General features: G+C 44.0%; 1 protein-coding gene across 1 annotated transcript in view; it reads right to left on the reverse strand.

Moving 5' to 3' along the window:
- The window catches only part of mep1ba (meprin A subunit beta a), a 77,489-nt gene that overhangs the window by 40,746 nt on the left and 10,927 nt on the right, over positions 1-25,816 (reverse strand). The window contains 7 exon segments of the mRNA XM_070888647.1: positions 1,556-1,774; positions 1,874-2,052; positions 9,819-9,936; positions 12,912-12,990; positions 14,940-14,983; positions 16,574-16,671; positions 25,690-25,750. Of these exon segments, the coding sequence (XP_070744748.1) occupies positions 1,556-1,774; positions 1,874-2,052; positions 9,819-9,936; positions 12,912-12,990; positions 14,940-14,983; positions 16,574-16,671; positions 25,690-25,750 (798 nt within the window).

The following is a 25,816-nucleotide window of genomic DNA, read 5'->3' on the forward strand; positions in this document are numbered from 1 at the left end:
ATTGAGAACTGGTTGTCAGACAGGAAGCAAAGCGTAGGAGTAAATGGGTACTTTTCAGAATGGCAGGCAGTGACTAGTGGGGTACCGCAAGGTTCTGTGCTGGGGCCCCAGCTGTTTACATTGTACATTAATGATTTAGACGAGGGGATTAAATGTAGTCTCTCCAAATTTGCGGATGACACTAAGTTGGGTGGCAGTGTGAGCTGCGAGGAGGATGCTATGAGGCTGCAGAGTGACTTGGATAGGTTAGGTGAGTGGGCAAATGCGTGGCAGATGAAGTATAATGTGGATAAATGTGAGGTTATCCACTTTGGTGGTAAAAACAGAGAGACAGACTATTATCTGAATGGTGACAGATTAGGAAAAGGGAAGGTGCAACGAGACCTGGGTGTCATGGTACATCAGTCATTGAAGGTTGGCATGCAGTTACAGCAGGCGGTTAAGAAAGCAAATGGCATGTTGGCCTTCATAGTGAGGGGATTTGAGTACAGGGGCAGGGAGGTGTTGCTATAGTTGTACAGGGCCTTGGTGAGGCCACACCTGGAGTATTGTGTACAGTTTTGGTCTCCTAACTTGAGGAAGGACATTCTTGCTATTGAGGGAGTGCAGCGAAGATTCACCAGACTGATTCCCGGGATGGTGGGACTGACCTATCAAGAAACACTGGATCAACTGGGCTTGTATTCACTAGAGTTCAGAAGAATGAGAGGGGACCTCATAGAAACGTTTAAAATTCTGACGGGTTTCGACAGGTTAGATGCAGGAAGAATGTTCCCAATGTTGGGGAAGTCCAGAACCAGGGGTCACAGTCTCAGGATAAGGGGTAAGCCATTTAGGACCGAGATGAGGAGAAACTTCTTCACCCAGAGAGTGGTGAACCTGTGGAATTCTCTACCACAGAAAGTAGTTGAGGCCAATTCACTAAATATATTCAAAAGGGAGTTAGATGAAGTCCTTACTACTCGGGGGATCAAGGGGTATGGCGAGAAAGCAGGAAGGGGGTACTGAAGTTTCATGTTCAGCCATGAACTCATTGAATGGCGGTGCAGGCTAGAAGGGCTGAATGGCCTGCTCCTGCACCTATTTTTTCTATGGAACACCAAATTTCTGATTGGGCCTCTTGGAGGACAAGACCACCCCAGCAGTTTGCCTGGAATGTGTAATTTGATCCTGCCTGCCGGCGAGTAATCAAGATCATCCAAGTTAATCCAAATCTTCTTTGGCAGCACCTCCCAAACCCGCGACCTCTAACATCTAGAAGGACAAGGGCAGCAGGCGCATGGGAACACCACCACCTGCAAAATTCCCCTCCAAGTCACACACCATCTGACCTGGAAATATATCGGCCATTCCTTCATTGTCACCGGGTCAAAATCCTGGAACTCCCTCCCCAACAGCACTGTGGAAATACCTTCACCACACAGACTGCAGCGGTTCAAGAAGGCAACACACCACCACCTTCTCAAGGGCAATTAGGGATGGGCAATAAATGCCGGCCTTGCCAGTGACACCCACAGCCTAGGAACAAATTTTGAAAAGAATCACTGGAACTCACTGCAGTTGTAGAGCCGGTTGAGTTTCAGAAGGTCATAGTCGCTGAAATCAAATCGTTGCCCAATCACGTTAGCGAAGTCGGCAATTTTGGTGACGATGGTCGGCTCAGTGCCGTTGTTAAATGCCGTGGAGCTGTAGTGCATCACGGAGGTGTAGTCATACGGTATGTTCTGGTTCGTGGTTTCCTGGTCATCGTATTTATTGAAATTGTGCTCTTTACCTGAATTGACAACAACAAGAGAACTCGTCAAGTCACAGCCTCATGTCTCCAATACTATCGACATTGCATCAGCCAGTACATAAATCTTCCCAATTTTACCATTGTCGATTCGGTCCCACATTATTGTGACATAGTCGTCGCGATCGGATCTCGACTGCTCATGCCAGAAGCCCAAGGCATGAAGGAACTCGTGCTGGATGGTGCCTATTCTTTCACACCTCTCGCCGATGGAGAGCTTCTGCCTCCCAACACGGTGGTTGCCGACAGAGGAATAGCACCTGGGAAACAATGAATTCTTCACATTAAAGTTGCCCTTGTTCTTTGACAAGTACACTTGAAATGGAAAGAAAGACTTGCATTAATATCGCGTCTTCCACGACCACCGGACTCTCAAAGCGCTTTACAGCCAATGAAGTACTTTTAGAGTGTAGACACTGTTGTAATGTGGGAAATGCGGCAGTCAACTTGCGCACAGCAAGCTCCCAAAACTGCAACGTGATAATGACCAGATAATCTGTTTTTGTTATGTTGATTGAGGGATAAATATTGGCCAGCACACCAGGGATAACTCTCCTGCTCTTCTTCGGAATAGTGCCGTGGGATCTTTTGCGTCCACTTGAGAGAGCAGATGGGGCCTCGGTTTAACGTCTCATCCAAAAGGTGGCACCTCTGACAGTGCAGCACCCCCTTAGCACTGCAGTGTCAGCCTAGAATTTTAATTGCAAGTCCCTGGCATGGGACTTGAACCACAATGTTCTGACTCAGAGGTGAGAGTGCTATCCACTGAGCCACAGCTGCCACTTTGGGAAATAACAAAAAAATGAACTGGATAGAGAATTGGATAAATACTTGAAATGGAAAGATTTGCAGTCCAGCATTTATTGCCCATCCTTAATTGCCCTTGAGAAGGTGGTGGTGAGCCGCCTTCTTAAACTGCTGCAGTCCGTGTGGTGCAGGTGCTCCCACAGTGCTGTTAGGGAGGAAGTGCCAAGATTTTGACCCAGCGATGATAAATTAACTGACAATATATTCAGGATGGTATGTAACTTGGAGGGGAAATTGGAGGTGGTGCTGCCCCATGCACCTGATGCCCTTGTCCTTCTATGTGGTAAAGGTTGCGGGTATAGGAGATGCTGTCGAAGAAGATTTGGATAGAATTGGAAGATCTTCATTGCAGCCACGGTGCACCGGTGATGGAGGGATTGAATGTTTAATGTCTTGAATGGAGTGTCTGGAAGGTGTCAAGCATCTTCAGTATTGTTGGAGCTACACTCATCCAGAGCATTCTATCACATTGCTGACATTAGAAATAGGAGCAGGAGTCGGCCATTTGGCCACTCGAGCCTGCTTCGTCATTCAATAAGTTCATGGCTGATCTGATCTTGGCCTCAACTCCACTTCCTTGCCCGCTCCCCATAACTCTTGACTCCCTTATCATTCAAAAATCTGTCTATCTCCACCTTAAATATATTCAACGACCCAGCCTCCACAGCTCTCTGAGGAAGAGAATTCCAAAGATTCACAATCCTCAGAGAGAAGAAATTCCTCCACATTTCCATTTTAAATGGGCGACCCCTTATTCTGAAACTATTCCCCCTAGTTCTAGATTCCTCCACGAGCGGAAACATCCTCTCTGCATCTACCCTGCCAAGCCCCCTTAGAATCTTATACGTTTCAATAAGAGCACTTCTCATTCTTCTCAACTCCAATGAATGTTGGGGAGGGCATCAAACATGAAATTAGGGGTGCGTGCAATAAAGGTGCAGCAGTTATAATGGGTGACTTTAATATGCACATAGATTGGGTTAACCAAACTGGAAGCAATACGGTAGAGGAGGATTTCCTGGAGTGCATAAGGGATGGTTTTTTAGACCAATATGTCGAGGAACCAACTAGGGGGGAGGCCATCTTAGACTGGGTGTTGTGTAATGAGAGAGGATTAATTAGCAATCTCGTTCCTTGGGGAAGAGTGACCATAATATGGTGGAATTCTGCATTAGGATGGAGAATGAAACAGTTAATTCAGAGACCATGGTCCAGAACTTAAAGAAGGGTAACTTTGAAGGTATGAGGCGTGAATTGGCTAGGATAGATTGGCGAATGATACTGAAGGGGTTGACTGTGGATGGGCAATGGCAGACATTTAGAGACCGCATGGATGAACTACAACAATTGTACATTCCTGTCTGTCGTAAAAATAAAAAAGGGAAGGTGGCTCAACCGTGGCTATCAAGGGAAATCAGGGATAGTATTAAAGCCAAGGAAGTGGCATACAAATTGGCCAGAAATAGCAGAGAACCCGGGGACTGGGAGAAATTTAGAACTCAGCAGAGGAGGACAAAGGGTTTGATTAGGGCAGGGAAAATGGAGTACGAGAAGAAGCTTGCAGGGAACATTAAGACGGATTGCAAAAGTTTCTATAGATATGTAAAGAGAAAAAGGTTAGTAAAGACAAACGTAGGTCCCCTGCAGTCAGAATCAGGGGAAGTCATAACGGGGAACAAAGAAATGGCGGACCAATTGAACAAGTACTTTGGTTCGGTATTCACTGAGGAGGACACAAACAACCTTCCGGATATAAAAGGGGTCGGAGGGTCTATTAAGGAGGAGGAACTGAGGGAAATCCTTATTAGTCGGGAAATTGTGTTGGGGAAATTAATGGGATTGAAGGCCGATAAATCCCCAGGGCCTGATGGACTGCATCCCAGAGTACTTAAGGAGGTGGCCTTGGAAATAGTGGATGCATTGACAGTCATTTTCCAACATTCCATTGACTCTGGATCAGTTCCTATGGAGTGGAGGGTAGCCAATGTAACCCCACTTTTTAAAAAAGGAGGGAGAGAGAAAACAGGGAATTACAGACCGGTCAGCCTGACATCGGTAGTGGGTAAAATGATGGAATCAATTATTAAGGATGTCATCGCAGTGCATTTGGAAAGAGGTAATATGATAGGTCCAAGTCAGCATGGATTTGTGAAAGGGAAATCATGCTTGACAAATCTTCTGGAATTTTTTGAGGATGTTTCCAGTAGAGTGGACAAGGGAGAACCAGTTGATGTGGTATATTTGGACTTTCAGAAGGCTTTCGACAAGGTCCCACACAAGAGATTAATGTGCAAAGTTAAAGCACATGGGATTGGGGGTAGTGTGCTGACATGGATTGAGAACTGGTTGTCAGACAGGAAGCAAAGAGTAGGAGTAAATGGGGACTTTTCAGAATGGCAGGCAGTGACTAGTCGGGTACCGCAAGGTTCTGTGCTGGGGCCCCAGCTGTTTACACTGTACATTAATGATTTAGACGAGGGGATTAAATGTAGTATCTCCAAATTTGCGGATGACACTAAGTTGGGTGGCAGTGTGAGCTGCAAGGAAGATTCTATGAGGCTGCAGAGCGACTTGGATAGGTTAGGTGAGTGGGCAAATGCATGGCAGATGAAGTATAATGTGGATAAATGTGAGGTTATCCACTTTGGTGGTAAAAACAGAGAGACAGACTATTATCTGAATGGTGACAGATTAGGAAAAGGGCAGGTGCAAAGAGACCTGGGTGTCATGGTACATCCGTCATTGAAGGTTGGCATGCAGGTACAGCAGGCGGTTAAGAAAGCAAATGGCATGTTGGCCTTCATAGCGAGGGGATTCGAGTACAAGGGCAGGGAGGTGTTGCTACAATTGTACAGGGCCTTGGTGAGGCCACACCTGGAGTATTGTGTACAGTTTTGGTCTCCTAACCTGAGGAAGGACATTCTTGCTATTGAGGGAGTGCAGCGAAGGTTCACCAGACTGATTCCCGGGATGGTGGGACTGACCTATCAAGAAAGACTGGATCAACTGGGCTTGTATTCACTGGAGTTCAGAAGAATGAGAGGGGACCTCATAGAAACGTTTAAAATTCTGACGGGGTTAGACAGGTTAGATGCAGGAAGAATGTTCCCAATGTTGGGGAAGTCCAGAACCAGGGGACACAGTCTAAGGATAAGAGGGAAGCCATTTAGGACCGAGATGAGGAGGAATTTCTTCACCCAGAGAGTGGTGAACCTGTGGAATTCTCTACCACAGAAAGTAGTTGAGGCCAATTCACTAAATATATTCAAAAAGGAGTTAGATGAAGTCCTTACTACTAGGGGAATCAAGGGGTATGGTGAGAAAGCAGGAATGGGGTACTGAAGTTGCATGTTCAGCCATGAACTAATTGAATGGCGGTGCAGGCTAGAAGGGCCAAATGGCCTACTCCTGCACCTATTTTCTATGTTTCTATGTAATATAGGCCCAACCTGCTGAACCTTTCTTCATAAGACAACCCCATCATCTCAGGAATCAACTGAGTGAACCTTCTCTGAACTGCCTCTAACGCAAGTATAACCTTCCTTAAATACGGAGACCAAAACTGCACGCAGTACTCCAGGTGTGGCCTGACCAATACCCTGTACAGTTGTAGCAGGACTTTCCTGCTTTTATACTCTATCCCCCTTGCAATAAAGGCCAACATTCCATTTGCCATCCTGATCACTTGCTGTACCTGCATACTAGCTTTTTGTATTTCATGCACAAGGACTCCTAGGTCCCTCTGTACTGCAGCATTTTGTAATTTCTGCCCACTTAAATAATAATTAGATTTTTTATTTTTCCTACCCGCGTGGATAACCTCACATTTTCCCACATTATACTTCATCTGCCAATTTTTTGCCCACTCACTTAGCCTATCTATATCCCTTTGCAGATTCTTTGCGTCCTCCTCACAACTTGCTTTCCAATCTATTTTTGTTTCTTCAGCAAATTTGGTTACATTACACTCGGTCCCTTCATTTAAGTCATTAATATAGATTGTAAATAATTGAGTCCCCAGCACCGATCCATGCGGCACCCCACTGGTTACAGTTTGCCAACCTGAAAATGAACCATTTATCCCGACTCTCTGTTTTCTGTTAGTTAACCTATCCTCCATCCACGCTAATATATTACCCCCAACCCCGTGAACTTTTATCTTGTGCAGTAACCTTTTATATGGCACCTTATCGAATGCCTTCTGGAAATCCAAATACACCACATCCACTGGTTCCTCCTTATCCACCCTACTTGTTACATCCTCAAAGAACTCCAGCAAATTTGTCAGACATGATTTCCCTTTCATAAAACCATGCTGACTGCATTATGCTTTTCTAAATGTCCTGCTATTACTTTCTTATTAATGGATTCCAGCATTTTCCCAACGACAGATGTTAGAAAGCAGGAAACTATAGACAAATTAGCCTGTCTCCCTCCTTTCTTAAATAGGGGTGTTATATTTGTGGTTTTCCAATCCAGTGGGGCCTCTCTAGAATCCAGGGATTTCTGGTAGATTACAACCAATGCATCCACTATCTCTGCAGCCACTTCATTTAAGACTCTGCAGGCCATCAGGTCCAGGGGACTTGTCCACCTTTAGTCCCATTAGTTTGCCTGGTACTTTTTCTCTCATGATAGTGATTGTTTTAAGTTACCCCCTCCCAAAAGCCCCTTGATTATCCATTATTGGGGTGCCTTCTACCGTTAAGACAGATACAAAATATTTGTTCAAAGTCTCTGCCATTTCCGTTTCCCATTATTCATTCCCCAGTCTCATCCTCTGTGGGACCAATGTTTATTTTAGCTACCCTCTTCCTTTTTATATATGTGTAGAAGCTCTTACTGACTGTTTTTACATTTCTTGCTAGTTTACTCTCATAAACTATCTTCTCTTTATTATTTTTTTAGTTGTCCTTGGCTGGTTTCTAAAACATTCCCAACTCTCTGGCCTTCCATTATTCTTCACAACATTGTATGCCTTTGTTTTCAATTTGATACCGTCCTTTTTTTCCTTAGTTGGCCATGGATGGTTTATCCTTCTCTTAGAGTCTTTCTTTCTCACTGGAATATATCTTTTCTGAGAGTTATGAAATATCTCCTTAAATGTTTGCCCCTGATTATCTACTGTCTTATCCATTAATCTATTTTCACGGCCCACTTTAGCCAACTCTGTTTCATACCTCTGTAATTACCTTTATTTAAGTTCAGGACACTAGTTTGAGACCCAACTTTCTCACCCTCAAACTGTATTTGAAATTCTACCATGCGATGATCACGCTTCCCAAGAGGATCTTTTACCATGAGATCATTTATTGGTCCTGTCTCATTACACATTACCAGATGTAATATAGACTGCTCCCTGGTTGGTTCGACAACGTATTGTTCCATGAAACTATCCTGAATACACTCCATGACCTCTTCCTCAAGACTACCTTGGCCAATTTGCTTTGTCCAATCAATATGAAGATTAAAATCATCCATGATTATTGCCGTACCTTTCTTACAAGCCTCCATTATTTCTTGATTTATACTCCGTCCTACAGTTTGACTACTATTAGGGGGCCTATAGATCACTCCCACCAGTGACTTATTTTCCTTATTATTTCTTATCTCCAACCAAACTGATTCTACATCTTGATCTTCTGAGTCAATATCATTTCTTATTACTGCACTGATCTCATCCTTTATTAACAGAGCTACCCCACCTCCTTTTCCTTTCTGCCTATCTTTCTGAAATGGCAAATACCCCTGAATATTCAGTTCCCAGTCTTGGTCACCTTGCAACCACATCTCTGTAATAGCTATCAGATCATACCCATTCATTTCTACTTGTGCCGTGAACTCATCTATCTTGTTACAAATGCTGCGTGCCTTCAGATAAAGAACATTTAATTTTGTCTTTTACCATTTTTCCGTACTCTGACCCCACTTTCTGATGCACTTTTATGTTTATACGCACTTGTGCCTTGTAGATGGTAGAAAGGCGTTGGGGAGTCAGGAGGTGAGACACTCGCTGCAGAATACCCAGCCTCTGACCCGCTCTTGTTGCCACAGTATTTATGTGGCCATGTGGAATGTTGGCCATCTGGTCATGCTGCTTTTTTACAATAGCCCCGGAAGATCTTCTAACTTCACCTGAACTACTGGAACTGGCTTCCCATCTCCAGCAACGTAACATCTGCCTCAGTGTGACTCTAAAATAGGGAATTGAGCATTCTGAATGGAAAGGTTAAGATGAATGTACTGAAGTGCTACTATTTCTGACTTTGTAACTATTGCAGTAAAGTCTTCAATTTTCCATTAGAGAAAAAACAACCAAATTATTGTAAATGGGCCTGTACTCTCTGGAGTTTAGAAGAATGAGAGGCGATCTCAATGAAACATACAAGATTCTGAAAGGGATGCTGAGAGGTTATTTCCACCGGTTGAAGAGTCGAGAACTTGGAGGCACGGTCTCAGGATAAGGGGCCGGCCATTTAAGACAGAGATGAGGAGGAATTCCATCACTCAGAGGGTTGTTAATCTTTGGAATTCTCTGTCCCAAAGGGCTGTGGATGCTGAGTCTCTGAGTATATTCAAGGCTGAGATCGATAGATTTTTGGACTCTAGGGGAATCAAGGGATATGGGGATCGGGCGGGAAAGTGGATTTGAGGTCGAAGATCAGCCATGATCTAACTGAATTGTAGAGCAGGCTCGAGGGGCCTACTCTTGCTCCTAATTCTTATGTTCTTACATGGCACAGCAGCTGATTAGGATCTTCCACTCTAAAAATGAGTCCTTAGGTGGCTGAACAGTCCAATACGAGAGCCACAGTCCCTGTCACAGGTGGGACAGACAGTCGTTGAGGAAAAGGGTGGGTGGGGAGTCTGGTTTGCCGCACGCTCTTTCCGCTGCCTGCGCTTGTTCTCTGCGTGCTCTCGGCGATGAGACTCAAGGTGCTCAGCGCCCTCCCGGATGCTCTTCCTCCACTTAGGGCGGTCTTTGGCCAGGGACTCCCAGGTGTCGGTGGGGATGTTGCACTTTATCAGGGAGGCTTTGAGGGTGCCCTTGAAACGTTTCCTCTGCCCACCTTGGGCTCGCTTGCCGTGAAGGAGTTCGAGTAGAGCACTTGCTTTGGGAGTCTCGCGTCTGGCATGTAGACAATGTGGCCCTGCCCAGTGCAGCTGGTCAAGTGTGATCTACAGAGACAGTGCACCAGTGTCAGGAGAAAATTCTTACCCGCTGCCTTTGAATACAGAGATGTAGTTCTCTTCTCCAGTCCAAGGCTTAAAATCAATGCAGGATTTGAGGCGATACTGTTCAAAGGCTCTTAGGATGACACCTTTAGCATTTACATCTAAGGGAAAGATGGAGTGAATTGCTCACACATTGCTCACAAACATTTATACATCCATGCACGTTATCTGGCAAGTGGTAATCCATTGCACTGTTCACCCTGTAAGTATCTTAGTATAAACACGCGGCAGCTGCAACGTTACTGGCCTTAATTTAAAATTTGATGTTGCAATGACATCGCCAATGATCGCATTTTAAGTGGGAAATCCGTGCGGAATAAGTCGGGGCTTTGAAAGCGAGTTTCGGTCGACACATGTTCAAACACAAGAAAGGAAACAGGCGGCAGTGAAGGTGAACAGGGTGAAAGAGGCAAGCGGGAATCACGTCGGAGAGAAGAGCAGAACTTCTTCAAGGTGGGCATTGCTGGAAGAGAAGTGGCCGTGAATTAAACACAAATACAAAAACAAAATACTGCGGATGCTGGAAATCTGAAATTAATCAGTTTTGGCGAAGGGTCATCGACCTGAAACGTTAACTCTGTTTCTCGCTCCACAGATGCTGCCTGACCTGCTGAGTATTTCCAGCATTCTCTGTTTTTATTTCAGATTTCCCGCATGTGCAGTATTTTGCTTTTGTATGAGTGAGCTTTCGACCACATATCCGCAGCATAAGTAAGACTGTCTATTTCCATTTCTGTAACATTGCCCGATCCGCCCTTGCCCCAGCTCATCTGTTGCTGAAACCCTCATCCATGCCTTTGTTACCTCTAGAGTTGACTATTCCAACGCACCCCTGGCTGACTTCCCATGTTCAACCCCACGTAAACTAGAGGTGATCCAACACTTGGCTGTCCTAACTGACACCAAGTCCCGCTCACCCATCACTGTGCTCTCTGACCTATATTGGCTTCCGGCTAAGCAACGCCTGGATTTCCAAATTGTCATCCTTGTTTTCAAATCCCTCCATGGCCTCGCCCCTCCCCATCTCTGTAATCTCCTCCAGCCTCACAATCCCCCGAGATGTCTGCTCTCCCCTAATTCTGCCCTCTTGAGCATCCCTGATTATAATCATAAGAACATAAGAAATAGGAGCAGGAGTAGGCCATACGGCCCCTCGAGCCTGCTCTGCCATTCAATAAGATCATGGCTGATCTGATCATGGACTCAGCTCCATTTCCCTGCCCGCTCCACATAACCCTTTACTACCTTATCGCTCAAAAATCTGTCTATCTCCACCTTAAATATATTTAATGACCCAGCCTCCACAGCTCTCTGGGGCAGAGAATTCCACAGATTTACAACCCTCTGAGAGAAGAAATTCCTCCTCATCTCCATTTTAAATGGGCGACTCCTTATTCTGAAACTATGCCCCCCTAGTTCTAGATTTCCCCAAGAGTGGAAATATCCTCCTTGCATCTACCTTTTCGAGCCCCCTCAATATCTTATATGTTTCAATAAGATCATCTCTCATTCTTCTAAATTCCAATGAATATAGGCCCAAACTTGTTATATTTCAAATAAAGCAATGTAACTGAGTACTGCAGACGTGAGTAAGTGTGACCTTAGTCTCTTTATTCTAACTTCAGAGTGTTGGTACAGCATGGGAGGCCTGCTTATATACAGTGCTCCCAAGGTATGCTGGGATCGCTTGGGACTCCAACAGAATCGCCCTCTGGTGGTGGTAGAATGCTGGTTATATAGTGTTGCATACATAACAAACCTGCTCAACCTTTCTTCATAAGTCAACTCCTTCATCTCAGGAATAAACCTAGTGAATCTTCTCTGAACTGCCTCCAATGAAGGTATATCCCTCCTTAAATACGGAGACCAAAACTGTACGCAGTACTCTAGATGTGGTCTCATCAATATCCTGTACAGTTGTAACAGGACTTCTCTGCTTTTATACTATATCCCCCTTGCAATAAAGGCCAACATTCCATTTGCCTTCCTGATGACTTGCTGTACCTGCATACTAACTTTTTGTGTTTCATGCACAAGGACCCCCAGGTCCCTCTCTACTGCAGCATTTTGTAAGCTCTCTCCGTTTAAATAATAATTTGCTTTTTTATTTTTTCTGCTAAAGTGGATAACCTCACACTTTCCCACATTATACTCCATCTGCCAAATGTTTGCCCACTCACTTAACCTGTCCATATCCCTTTGCAGATTCTTTGTGTCCGCCTCACAATCGCTCAACCATTGGTGGCCGTGCCTTCTGTTGCCTAGGCCACAAACTCTGGAACTCACTGCCTAAACCTCTCCGCCTCTCTGTCCTCCTTCAAGACGCTCGGTAAAACCTACCTCTTTGACCAAGCTTTTGGTCACCTGCGCTAATTTCTACTTATGCGGCTCGGTGTTCAATTTTTTATCTCATAACTCTCCTGTGAAGCACCTTGGGACGTTTCAATGCGTTAAAGGCGCTATATAAATACAAGTTGTTGTTGCAGTGCATCAAGGCTTGTAATTAGGGAGGAAACTTCAGTACGCAAACTTATTTTCTGCTATAATAAATCGAATTGTTATTCCCTTATCTTTTGATGCTGAATTTTTTTCACACCTTTATAAACATTAACAGAAGCACTCACAGTTAATGCACCAGATTTCAGGAAATTCAAGATTGAGTTATTTACAGATTTGAGCCCTGCAAGAACTTTTGACAACAATGAGCAGATAAATGATCAGCTAAATGTAAACGATATAAAATACCGTTTTGTTTTATGAGTACAAAGAGGCTAATGTTGTCATGTAAATAGCGTTGGGTAAATATGGCCATTTCATTTCCCAGTCTGCCAGAATGCTTGAACCCACTCACAAGAGAGAGAAGATTTGACAATCTCTCCCTCCCAGTCTAACCTGGGGGATGGGGTGATGCTGGAAAGAAGTAATGGGAGCCCAGATGTGGGACAACAGCGGAGGAAAGGTCATTTGTTAACACTTTACAATCAGCAACTGAGAAGTAAATCGAACGGAACACAAACATTTAGACACAGCGCATTCAGAGAAATACAATCAGGTTTAGATCAGTATTAATACTTACTTAAACTACCTTCCAAATAGTATGGGATGGTTTTTGGCCACCTGTATTTATCATCTCTGATCGCACTTCTGTCAATTGTCTGGTATCGAAAGAGACACAAACCAAATCAATGATGCTGGTAGCAATCATACACATAACATGGAATAGACATCTGTAAACAACCTGTCCTAAATGGAGAAAGATTGCAAAGTGTTGCAGTAAAGCGGGACCTGGGGGTACTTGTGCACCCTGAAATGCAAAAGGATAGTATGCAGGTACAGCAAGTGATCAGGAAGGCCAATGGAATGTTGGCCTTTATTGCAAAGGGGATGGAGTATAAAAGCAGGGAAGTCTTGCTACAGCTATACAGGGTATTGGTGAGGCCACACCTGTAATACTGCGTGCAGTTTTGGTTTCCATATTTACGAAAGGATATACTTGCTTTGGAGGCAGTTCAGAGAAGTTTCACTAAGTTGATTCTGGAGATGAGGGGATTGACTTATGAGGAAAGGTTAAGTAGGTTGGTCCTCTACTCATTGGAATTCAGAAGAATGAGAGGTGATCTTATCGAAATGTATAAGATTATGAGGGAGCTTGACAAGGTGGATGCAGAGAGGATGTTACCACTGATAGGGGAGACTAGAACTAGGGGGCATAATCTTAGAATAAGGGGCCGCCCATTTAAAACTGAGTTGAGGAGAAATTTCTTCTCTCAGAGGGTTGTAAATCTGTGGAATTTGCTGCCTCAGAGAGCTGTGGAAGCTGGGTCATTGAATAAATTTAAGACATAAATAGAAAGTTTCTTAACCGATAAGGGGATAAGGGGATAAGGGGTTATGGGGAGCGGGCGGGGAAGTGGAGCTGAGTCCATGATCGGATCAGCCGTGATCGTATTGAATAGTGGAGCAGGTTCGAGGGGCCGTATGGCCTACTCCTGCTCCTATTTCTTATGTTCTTATGTTCTTAAGTTCCTTGTGTCACCTGCAGCTCAGTGGGTAGCACTTTTGTCTCTGAGCCAGAAGCCTGTAGACACCATAAATCGCTGGAGAAATACCACCAATGATATCTCTGCAGGATCCTGCAAATCCTCTCGGAGAACAGACGCACCAACGTCAGTGTTCTCGATCAGGCCAACTCCCCAGCATCGAAGCACTGACCACACTCGGCCAGCTCCGTTGGGCGGGTCACATTGTCCGCATGCCCGACACAAGACTCCCAAAGCAAGCGCTCTACTCGGAACTCCTACATGGCAAGCGAGCCCCAGGTGGGCAGAGGAAACGTTCTAAGGACACCCTCAAAGCCTCCTTGATAAAGTGCAACATTCTCACCGATACCTGGGAGTCCCTGGCCAAAGACCGCCTTAAGTGGAGAAAGAGCATCTGGGAGGGCGCTGAGCACCTCGAGTCTCGTCGCCAAGATTGTGCAGAAAACAAACGCAGGCAGCGGAAGGAGTGTTCGGAAAACCAGTCCAACCCGTCCTTTCCTTCAACGCTTGTCCCACCTGTGACAGAGATTGTAATTCCCGTATTGGACTGTTCAGTCATCTGAGAACCCACTTTTAGTGTGGAAGCAAGTCTTCCTCGATTTCAAGGGACTGCCTATGATGACAATATGGGTTCACATCCCACTTGAGCACAAAAATCTAGGTAGGGAGTGCTGCAATGTTGGAGGTGCCGCCTTTTAGATGAGACGTTAAACCGAGGCCCCATCTGCTCTCTCAGGTGGACGTAAAAGTTCCCATGGCACTATTTCGCTGAAGAGCAGGGGGAGTTATCCCCAGTGTCCTGGGGCCAATATTTATCTCTCAATCAACATCACTAAAACAGATGATCTGGTCATTATCACATTGCTGTTTGTGGGAGCTTGTGTACACAAATTGGCTGCTTCGTTTACTACATTACAACAGTGACTACACTTCAAATGTATTTCATTGGCTGGAAAGCACTTTGGGATGTTCAGTGGGCGTGAAAGGTGCTATATAAATGCAAGACTCTCTTTTCTTAACTTTCTGCTACATAGTTACGATAAATGTTATTGTTACCAACTTACCTTGTCGTGTTTGATGTCCCCTTCTACAAGATCCAATCCTAGTTCTGTTGAAGGTACAAAAAAGATTTATAAAATGATACCAGAAGGAAAAAAATTTGCAGGTCTACGGGAAAAGGGTGGGGGATGGGGGAGAAAGGGGCTGGGTGGAGTGGTGTGGTGGTGGTGGGGGGGGGGGAGAGGGATTGGCTGAAGTGCTCTTGCAATGAGCCGGCATGGGCTCGATGGGCCGAATGGCCTCCTTCTGTGTTGTAACCGAGAGCCTCTAACTGAGAGGCTCTAACTATTAGGAAAGATTGAACAGGCAGGAGCTCTATTCTCTAGAACAGAGAACTCTGAGGGGTGACCCGATAGAGGTGTTAAAATGATGACAGAATTTGATAGGGTAGACATAGGGAAGATATTTCCACTTGTGGGGGAGTCCAAAACTGGGGCCCATAAATATAAAATAATCACTAATTAATCCAATCGGGAATTCAAGGGAAAATTCTTCGACCAGAGAGCGGTGAGAATGTGGAACTCGCTACCACAGGGAGTGGTTGAGGTGGATAGTATCGATGCATTTAAGGGGAGGCTGGATAAACACATGAGGGAGAAAGGAATAGAAGGATATGGTGATGGGGTGAGATGAAGAGGGGTGAGAGGAGGCTCGTGTGGAACATAAACACCGGCACGGACCCGTTGGGCCCAACGGCCTGTTTCTGTGCCTTGGAGTCTATGTAAAATTAGGATCGACATTGAAACACCAGGATCTGTTCATCAGAGAACATTTATTGAAAATCAATGGTGATGTAATACAAAAGCAGAGAAGTCTCTATATTAGTAGCTACACCTCACTTCCCCACACTCAGTCTAGAATCACTCCGGATTGTAAGTGCAGTGAACAATGGAAAACAAAATCCCTCCGGCAGTCAAGGACTGCAATTTAAACAAGGCTGAAGATCACAGTTTGCTGTGTGAGTGAAGAGAACGAGACTCTGATCCTAAACAGCGGAAGGACATCAATTAAACGTCTCCCAGTTGAAAGAGGAACAACAGAAAGTGATCAAACTGCAGAATCTCACACCATCCTGACTCGGAAATATATCGGCCATTCCTTCATCGTCGCTGGGGGTCAAAATCCTAGAACTCCCTAACAACACTGTGGGAGCACCTTCACCACACGGACTGCAGGGTTCAAGAAAGCGGCTCACCACCACCTTCTCAAGGGGCAATTAGGGACGGGCAATAAATGCCGGCCTTGCCAGCGATGCCCACATCCCAGGAACAAATAAAGAAATCTTGATTATTGATATGTCCTTACTACACAGTATAAATGCACACGAGGCCCATACTAGAGAGAAGGTCACTCTGTGACCAGTTACCTTTATTACCAAGACCTCAAGAGACAGACAGTGGGTGGAGCTTCCCCTTTTATACCTGTAAGTCCAGGTTAGGAGTGTCTCCCACAAGTTCGCCCCCTGTGGATAGTGCTCTCAAGTACAACTTAGGTCAGCTTATACATGGGTTACAATGACAGTTGAATACATGACAATCATGATACCCGCAACAAGTCTGGATGACACTGTTATACAGGACATCTATTACAGATGGTAATCGAAAAACTATATCAATTGATATAAAATGATCCAATTTACCTTCATTTATTTCAAATATGTCTTGATCTAATCCACCGTCAATGTCCACTTCTAAAAGAGAAAGAAAATGGATGCTGTTCAGTGATTTATTTTTCAAGCTAAGAATATTACATTAGAATATTACACAGAAGGAAGCCATTCGGCCCATCATGCCTATCCGGCTCTTTCAAAGATCTGTCCAATTAGTCCCACCCTTTCCCCACAGCCCTGCTTCCTTTTTAAGTATTTATCCAATTCCCTTTGGAAAGTTACTGATGAATCGGAAAGTTACTAATGCATCTGCTTCCACCGCCCTTTCAGACAGTGCGTTCCAGATCACAGCAACTCACTGCGTAAAAAAAACATTCTTCTCAGCTCCTGCCTTGCTTTAATGTCAATCATTTGTATATAAACATTGCATGGCTTTTGCTTTTCCCTTTCAGTAATAACCAAAGAAAGTTAGACTTGCATTTATATAGCACCTTTCAGGACCAGTGGACACCCCAAAGCCAATGAAGTACTTTTGGAGTGCGGTCACTGTTGTAATGTAGGAAATGCAGCAGCCAATTTGCACACAGTGCCTCCCACAAACAGTGGTAATGATCATATAATCTTTTAGTGATGTTGATTGAGGGATAAATATTGGCCCCAGGACACCTTGGATAACTCCCCTGTTCTTCTTCAAAATAGTGCCAAGGGATCTTTTACGTCCATCTGAGAGAGCAGACGGGGCCTCGGTTTCACGTCTCATCTGAAAAATGGCTACTCTGACAGTGCAGCACTCCCTTGGACTGTCAGATTAGATATTTGGGCTGGAGTGGGACTTGAACCCACAACCTTCTGCCTCATGAGGCAAGAATGCTACCCACGGAGCCACAGCTGGCATTCACCAAGGCTGATGGCTTTCTGTGTTGTCTCTCGCCTTTGATGGGCGGCTTCAATGGAGATAGCATTCAGCAACACACAACGTTTAATGTTTTTAATCACAATTGGGGTCGGATCCTGATGCCCATCGATCTTGCTGGCAATCCTCGGTGAATTAAAAAAGGAGACTATAGTGCGAGGTGTCTAATGGGCTTCCTTTCAGCACTGACCCCACCGCCCCCCCACCCCACCCCCCCCCCCCCCCTCAATGCCTCAATAATCTTTTAAGAGGCACTGTGTTGATATTAAAAGTGTTTGGCAAATGTTGATTTCAGTTCTTAAAGGATGTTCTTCTACGTCAAAGGCGCTATATAAATCCGCATTGCTGTAAAGGATGCAATGCAACGGCAAGCCGACAGGCTCAAGTGGAGCATAAATGGCATGGACTGGTTGAGCCTGTTGGTTGGAACATATGTTCTTACATGTCGAAACAATTTGGGTGGAGATAAGGAACAATAAGGGGAAAAAGTCACTGGTGGGCGTAGTCTATAGGCCCCCTAACAGTAGCAACTCTGTTGGCGGAGCATAAACCAGGCAATAGTGGGGGCTTGTAAAAAGGGAACAGCAATAATCAAGGGTGATTTTAATCTCCATATTGATTGGAGCCTTGAGGAAGACTTCATAAAGTGCATAAGGGACGGGTTCCTTGAGCAATATGTAATGGAAGCAACCAGGGGGCAGGATATCTTGGATCTGGTTCTGTGTAATGAGACAGGATTAATAAACAATCTCTTAGTAAAGGATCCCCTCGGAATGAGTGATCATAGCATGATTGAATTTCAAATTCAGATGGAGGGTGAGAAAGTTGCGTGCTAAGCTTAAATAAAGGAGACTATGAAGGTATGAGGGCAGAGTTGGCTAAAGTGGACTGGGAAAATAGATTAAAGGGTAGGACGGTTGATGAACAGTGGTGTACATTTAAGGAGATATTTCACAACTCTCAAGAAAAATATATTGCAGTGAGGAGGAAAGGGCGTAAGAGAAAAGATAGCAATTCGTGGCTAACTAAAGAAATAAAGGACGGTATCCAATTAAAAGAGAGGGCATATAAAGTGGCCAAAACTAGTGGGAGGACAGAAGATTGGGAAGCTTTTAAAAGCCAGCAAAGAATGACTAAAAGAATGATTAAGAAAGGGAAGATAGACTATGAAGTAAACTAGCACGAAATATAAAAACAGATAGCAAGAGTTTCTATAGGTATATAAAAAGGAAAAGAGTGGCTAAAGTAAATGTTGTTTTTTTAGAGGACAAGACCGAGGAATTAGTAATGGGATACATGGAGATGGCAGAAACTCTGAACAAATATTTTGTATCAGTCGTTAAAGTAGAGAACACTAACAATATTCCGACAGTGGATAGTCAAGAGGCTATCGGGGGGGAGGAACTTAACACAATCACAATCACTAAGGAGGTGGTACTCAGTAAGATAATGGGACTAAAGGCAGATAAATCCCCTGGACCTGATGGCTTGCATCCTAGGGTCTTAAGACAAGTAGCGGCAGGGATTGTGGATGCATTGGTTGTAATTCACCAAAATTCCCTGGATTCTGGGGAGGTCCCAGCAGATTGGAACACTGCAAATGTAACACCCCTATTTAAAAAAGAAGGCAGACAAAAAGCTATAGACCAGTTAGCCTAACATTTGTAGTTGGGAAAATGCTGGAATCCATTATTAAAGAAGCAGTAGCAGGACATTTGAAAAAGCAAAATTCGGTCAGGCAGAGTCAGCATGGATTTATGAAGGGAAAGTCATGTTTGACAAATTTGCTGGAATTCTTTGAGGATGTAACGAGCAGGGTGGATAAAGGGGAACCAGTAGATGTGATGTATTTGGACTTCCAGAAAGCATTTGACAAGGTGCCACATAAAAGGTTACTGCACAAGATAAAAGTTCACAGGGTTGGGGGTAATATATTAGCATGGATAGAGGATTGGCTAATGAACAGAAAACAGAGAGTCAGGATAAATGGTTCATTCTCTGGTTGGTATTCAGTAACTAGTGGGGTGCCGCAGGGATCAGTGCTGGGACCCCAACTATTTACAATCTATATTAACGACTTGGAAGAAGGGACCGAGTGTAACGTAGCCAAGTTTGCTGACGATACAAAGATGGGAGGAAAAGCAATGTGTGAGGAAAAACCTGCAAAAGAATATAGACAGGCTAAGTGGGTGGGCAAAAATTTGGCAGATGGAGTATAATGTTGGAAAGTGTGAGGTTATGCACTTTGGCAGAAAAAAAATCAAAGAGCAAGTTATTATTTAAATGGAGAAAGATTACAAAATGCTGCAGTACAGCGGGACCCGGGGGTACTTATGCATGAAGCACAAAAGCAAGTGATCAGGAAGGCCAATGGAATCTTGGCCTTTATTGCAAAGGGGATGGAGTATAAAAGCAGGGAAGTCTTGCTACAGTTATACAGGGTACTGGTGAGGCCACACCTGGAATACTGCGTGCAGTTTTGGTTTCCATATTTATGAAAGGATATACTTGCTTTGGAGGCAGTTCAGAGAAGGTTCACAAGGTTGATTCCGGAGATGAGGGGGTTGACTTATGAGGAAAGGTTGAGGAGGTTGGGCCTCTACTCATTGGAATTCAGAAGAATGAGAGGCGATCTTATTGAAATGTATAAGATTATGAGCGGGCTCGACAAGGTGGATGCAGAGAGGATGTTTCCACTGATAGGGGAGACTAGAACTAGAGGACATGATCTTAGAATAAGGGGCCGCCCATTAAAAACTGAGATGAGGAGGAATTTCTTCTCTTAGAGGGTTGTAAATCTGTGGAATTCGCTGCCTCAGAGAGCTGTAGAATTTGGAACTTTGAATAAATTTAAGACAGAAATAGACAGTTTCTTAAATGATAAGGGGATAAGGGGTTATGGGGAGTGGGCGGGGAAGTGGAGCCGAGTCCATGATCGCATCAGCCATGATCGTATTAAATGGCGGAGCAGGCTCGAGGGGCCGTATGGCCTACTCCTGCTCCTATTTCTTATGTTCTTATATAGCTCCACCTAGTGGACTACTGTGGCACTGCAGCCATTGTTGTTTACAACAATAAAGAGGGAACACGTCATGTGACAGATTCCTGAAGTTATCAGCCATCTTAAAGCCTACGTGTTTGTGAGGTCGTACCGAAAACATAACATTGGCGACGAAGGATAGGATAATCGGATAAGCTAGCTGAAATTTTTTTGGTGGCGGATTCAGCCAACTGACAGAAAGTCTTTGAGAACTCCTCTGTTTTGATTAACAGCTAAAAATCCAAGGTAAATTACAAGCACACTTGGCTGAATTGCCAGAGTCGTGATGGCTGCGCCTATGGGATTAATAGGGTGCTTGGGGGAGTTTTAACGTGACCGTGAAAGTTCGGAGCATATGTGGAGCGGCTAGAAATGTTTTTCACCACAAATAGTATCATCGAAGTCCCCGATGATGAGAACCATAACTGGGTGGTGTTGGAAAGAAAATGGGCTATTTTCTTAATTGAAGCAGGGTGTGAGGTGTATAAAACCCTGAAAAATGTGCTTGTGCCTGTCAAGCCAAAGAACACATCACTTAAGCAGATTCTAACTAAGTTAGAACAGCACTACAGTTCTGAGCCCCTGGAAATTGCTGAAAGTTATTGTTTCGGAATACGAGATCAGTTAACTGACGAAAGTATCAGTAAGTACATTGTAGCATTAAAAAAGCTATCTATTCACTGTACTTTCGGAAACTTTCAGGACCGAGCATTGCCTGACCGCTTTGTTTGTGGGATGAAAAACGAAACAGAAGAACATAAGAACATAAGAATTAGGAACAGGAGTAGGCCATCTAGCCCCTCGAGCCTGCTCCACCATTCAACAAGATCATGGCTGATCTGGCCGTGGACTTAGCTCCACTTACCCGCCCGCTCCCCGTAACCCTTAATTCCCTTATTGGTTAAAAATCTATCTATCTGTGACTTGAATACATTCAATGAGCTAGCCTCAACTGCTTCCTTGGGCAGAGAATTCCACAGATTCACAACCCTCTGGGAGAAGAAATTCCTTCTCAACTCAGTTTTAAATTGGCTCCCCCGTATTTTGAGGCTATGCCCCCTAGTTCTAGTCTCTCCGACCAGTGGAAACAACCTCTCTGCCTCTATCTTGTCTATCCCTTTCATTATTTTAAATGTTTCTATAAGATCACCCCTCATCCTTCTGAACTCCAACGAGTAATGACCCAGTCTATTCAATCTATCATAATAAGGTAACCCCCTCATCTCCGAATCAGCCTAGTGAATCGTCTCTGTACCCCCTCCAAGGCTAGTATATCCTTCCTTAAGTAAGGTGACCAAAACTGCACGCAGTACTCCAGGTGCGGCCTCACCAATATCCTGTACAGTTGCAGCAGGACCTTCCTGCTTTTGTACTCCATCCCTCTCGCAATGAAGGCCAACATTCCTTTCGCCTTCCTGATTACCTGCTGCACCTGCAAACTAACTTTTTGGGATTCATGCACAAGGACCCCCAGGTCCCTCTGCACTGCAGCATGTTGTAATTTCTCCCCATTCAAATAATATTCCCTTTTACTGTTTTTTTATCCAAGGTGGATGACCTCATATTTTCCGACATTGTATTCCATCTGCCAAACCTTAGCCCATTCGCTTAACCTATCTAAATCTCTTTGCAGCCTCTCTGTGTCCTCTACACAACCCGCTTTCCCATTAATATGGTCAGAAGAAAGTTATTGACAACTCCTTACTTGACTTTTAATTTAGCTTGTCAGACAGCTATATCAATGGACATGGCTGACCAACATTCCAATCGTGAAACAACCGAGGTGAATCGTCTGTAGGTTAAAAGTAAAAGGCAGTTGGGCCCCAAGGTCTCAGCAACAGCCAATGGGAACAGAGCATTGAAGTGATGCTATCGGTGCCTGGGACAACACATTGCTCAAAGTTGTCCATATGTGAAGGCAGAGTGTTTCTTATGCAGGAAACCTGGTTATCTTGCGAAGGCATGCCGACTGAAGTGTAAACCAACTTTCAAAGCTATAAGTAGAAATCCCCAGAGATGACATAGCATGGAAGAAAAACAACAGGATCAGGAGGTTTTAGAGCTACACATCATCAGGAGCATGAGGGTAACGAACAGTGATTTGATAAGTACCATCATCCATGTAGATGTTGCAGGAACCAAGATACCCATGGAAATCGATACTGGTGCATCCGTGAGTGTAGCTCCGGAATCGCTATCGCTCGACAAATTGCGTGATTTCCCATTGGAGAAATCCAAGATAGAGCTGCAAGTCTACTCGGGAGAGATCATTCCGGTGGTAGGTTGTATCACCGTACTGGTGAAATACAAGGGTCAATTTTAGAGCTTGCCTCTAATAAAAGTGGCAGGAGACAAGTCTGCCTTACCAGGAAGAAACTGGTTGGGATCACTGAAGCTGGATTAGAGTTAAATTTTTCATGTTGAAATGAAATTTGCATCAAAGGATGATGTCATCAAGAACTATCCAAAGGTGTTCTGTGAAGCAGGCAGTCCGATTCAAGGCTTCAAGGCGAGTGTCGTATAGAAGGACGCTAGATCGGTTTACCTCAAGCCACGTCCCGTACCATATACACTCAAGGAGAAAGTTGAGCAAGAATTCAAAAGACTAGAGACTGAGAACATTATCTCGAAGATAGATTGATGTAATTGGGCTACACCCATTGTTGTTGTACCTAAGTCCGATGGTAAGATAACATTCTGTGGTGATTATAAAGTAACCGTAAACCAGGTTCTAGAGGGTAATCTTTTCAATTCATTGCCTAATGTAGGAGATTTGTTCACAACACTGACAGGTGGTCAGATTTTCTCAAAGTTGGATCTTACGAATGCCTACCTACAACTTGAACTGGATAAGGAGCCAAGTCATGCTGGCAGGATTGACATATGAAAAAAGACTGGATCGACTAGGCTTATATTCTTTGGCATTTAGAAGAATGAGAGGGATCTCATAGAAACTATAAAATTCTGATGGGATTGGGCAGGTTAGATTCAGGAAGAATGTTCCCAATGTTGGGGAAGTCCAGAACCAGGGGTCACAGTCTAAGCACAAGGAGGAAGCCATTTAGGACCGAGATGAGGAGAAACTTCTTCACTCAGAGAATTGTGAACCTGTAGAATTCTCTACCACAGAAAGTTGTTGAGGCCAGTTTGTTAGATATATTCAAAAGGGAGTTAGATGTGACCCTTACAGCTAAAGGGATCAAGGGGTATGGAGAGAAAGCAGGAATGGGGTACTGAAGTTGCATGATCAGCCATGATCATATTGAATGATGATGCAGGCTCAAAGAGCCGAATGGCCTACTCCTGCACCTATTTTCTATGTTTCTATGTTGACTATAAATACTCATTTAGGCCTATATCAATTTAATATGCTACCGTTTGGAGTGTCTTCCGCCCCTACCATATTCCAAGGGGTGATGAACCAGATTTTGCAAGGTATTAAAGGGCTAGTATGTTGTTTAGATGACATACTAATTTCAGCACCAAACAGGCAAATTCACAATAACATATTGAATGAAGTCCTCAAACGGCTAGAGAAGCACAGAGTATGAGTGTCTGCTCGCAAGTGTGAGTTATTTAAAAACTCAGTGGAGTGCTTAGGGTATAGAGTAGACAAAAATGGTTTACATCCAACCAAGGGAAAGCTGGATGCAATCAGAAATGCACCCACTCCCAAGAATGTCACTGAACTTCAATCATTTTCAGGTCTTTTGAACTATTATGGGAAGTCCCTATCAAATTTGGCTACAATGTTATATCCACTGAATGAACTATTGAAAAACAGGTCCATTGGAAGAGGTCCGAAGAATATGATACAGCATTCAAGGAGTGTAAAAGCAAATTGGTAGAGAGCACCATGTTAGTTCACTATGACGTATCTAAGGAGATCAAACTAGCATGTGATGCCTCTCTGTATGGAGTTAGGGCAGTGATCTCTCATGTATCAAGTAGTGGGGAGGAGAGACCAATTGCTTTTGCTTTACGCACTCTCAGTGCCAGTAAGCGTAATTATGCGCAAATTGAAAGGGAAGCTTGGGCATTAATTTTTGGGATCAAGAAGTTACACAAATACTTGTATGGTCGTAAGTTTACCATCATTATGGACCATAAGCCCCTGACAGCAATCCTCCATCCAAAGTTCCCAGTTGCAACATTAGCTTCAGCCCGAATGCAGAGATGGGCTTTGATTTTGTCAGCATATGCATATGATATTGAATACAGATGATCAGCTGATCACCGTAATGCTGATGCAATGTCAGATTGCCTTCCCCATCACAAGTTACATCTGATAGGGAAGAAGTGTTTTATTTTTCATACATTGATGAACTGCCAGTCACAGCTGAAGAGATTGGTAGAGCAACCAAACATGACCCAGTTATGTCAAAGGTGTACAGTTACATCGCAAATGGCTGGCCAAACCAGGTAACAGACAAAGATATTCATCCATTCTTCATTCACAGGAATGAATTATCAGTCGATAAAGATTGTATCATAGAAACATAGAAAATAGGTGCAGGAGTAGGCCATTTGGCCCTTCTAGCCTGCACCGCCATTCAATGAGTTCATGGCTGATCATGTGGGGTGCAAGAGTGGTTATACCAAATTATTAGGAGATCTTCATGACCAGCACCTGGGAATGTGCTTGACGAAGAGTTTTGAATGCAGTTACTTATGGTAGCCAGGTCTAGATAAAGATATAGAGTACATGTCAATCAGTAAGCAGGAAACCACATCAGTACCATTACAGCCATGGAAATGGAATCCCAGGGCATGGCAAAGGTTACATACCGATTTTTCTGAGCTAAAAAGACAACTATTGTTCATTGTGTTTGATAGCCATTCGAATTGGGTTGAGGTGTTTCCAATGCGGAAAATAACAACAAGTAAAATATTAGACATTTTGCGAAGATTGTTTTCTTCCTTTGGCCTCCCAGAAGAAATTGTTTCTGATAATGGACCACAATTTTGTTCAGAAGAATCTGCACAGTTCACGAGCAAAAATGGTGTGAAACATATCAAGGTTCCACCGTACCACCCTGCTTCAAATAGTGCAGCAGAGCACAGAGTACAAATTGTAAAACGTGCCCTCATCAAACAGATGTTGGATCCAAATCCAAAGAAACGACAGTTGTCGTTGGACCACAAATTGGCTAATTTTCTAATTATGTATCGTAATACTCCTCAGACAACTACTGGTTTCTCAAACGACAGCCACAAACCAGATTCTCTTTGTTAAAACCAAACTTGGCACAGTCTGTAGAAGACAAACAATTAAGACAGAAAGAGAACGATGATCGAGGTAGAGTAAAAGAGAGAAGTA

Source organism: Pristiophorus japonicus, chromosome 1 (genome assembly GCF_044704955.1).
Source record: "Pristiophorus japonicus isolate sPriJap1 chromosome 1, sPriJap1.hap1, whole genome shotgun sequence".
NCBI classification, from domain to species: domain Eukaryota; kingdom Metazoa; phylum Chordata; class Chondrichthyes; family Pristiophoridae; genus Pristiophorus; species Pristiophorus japonicus.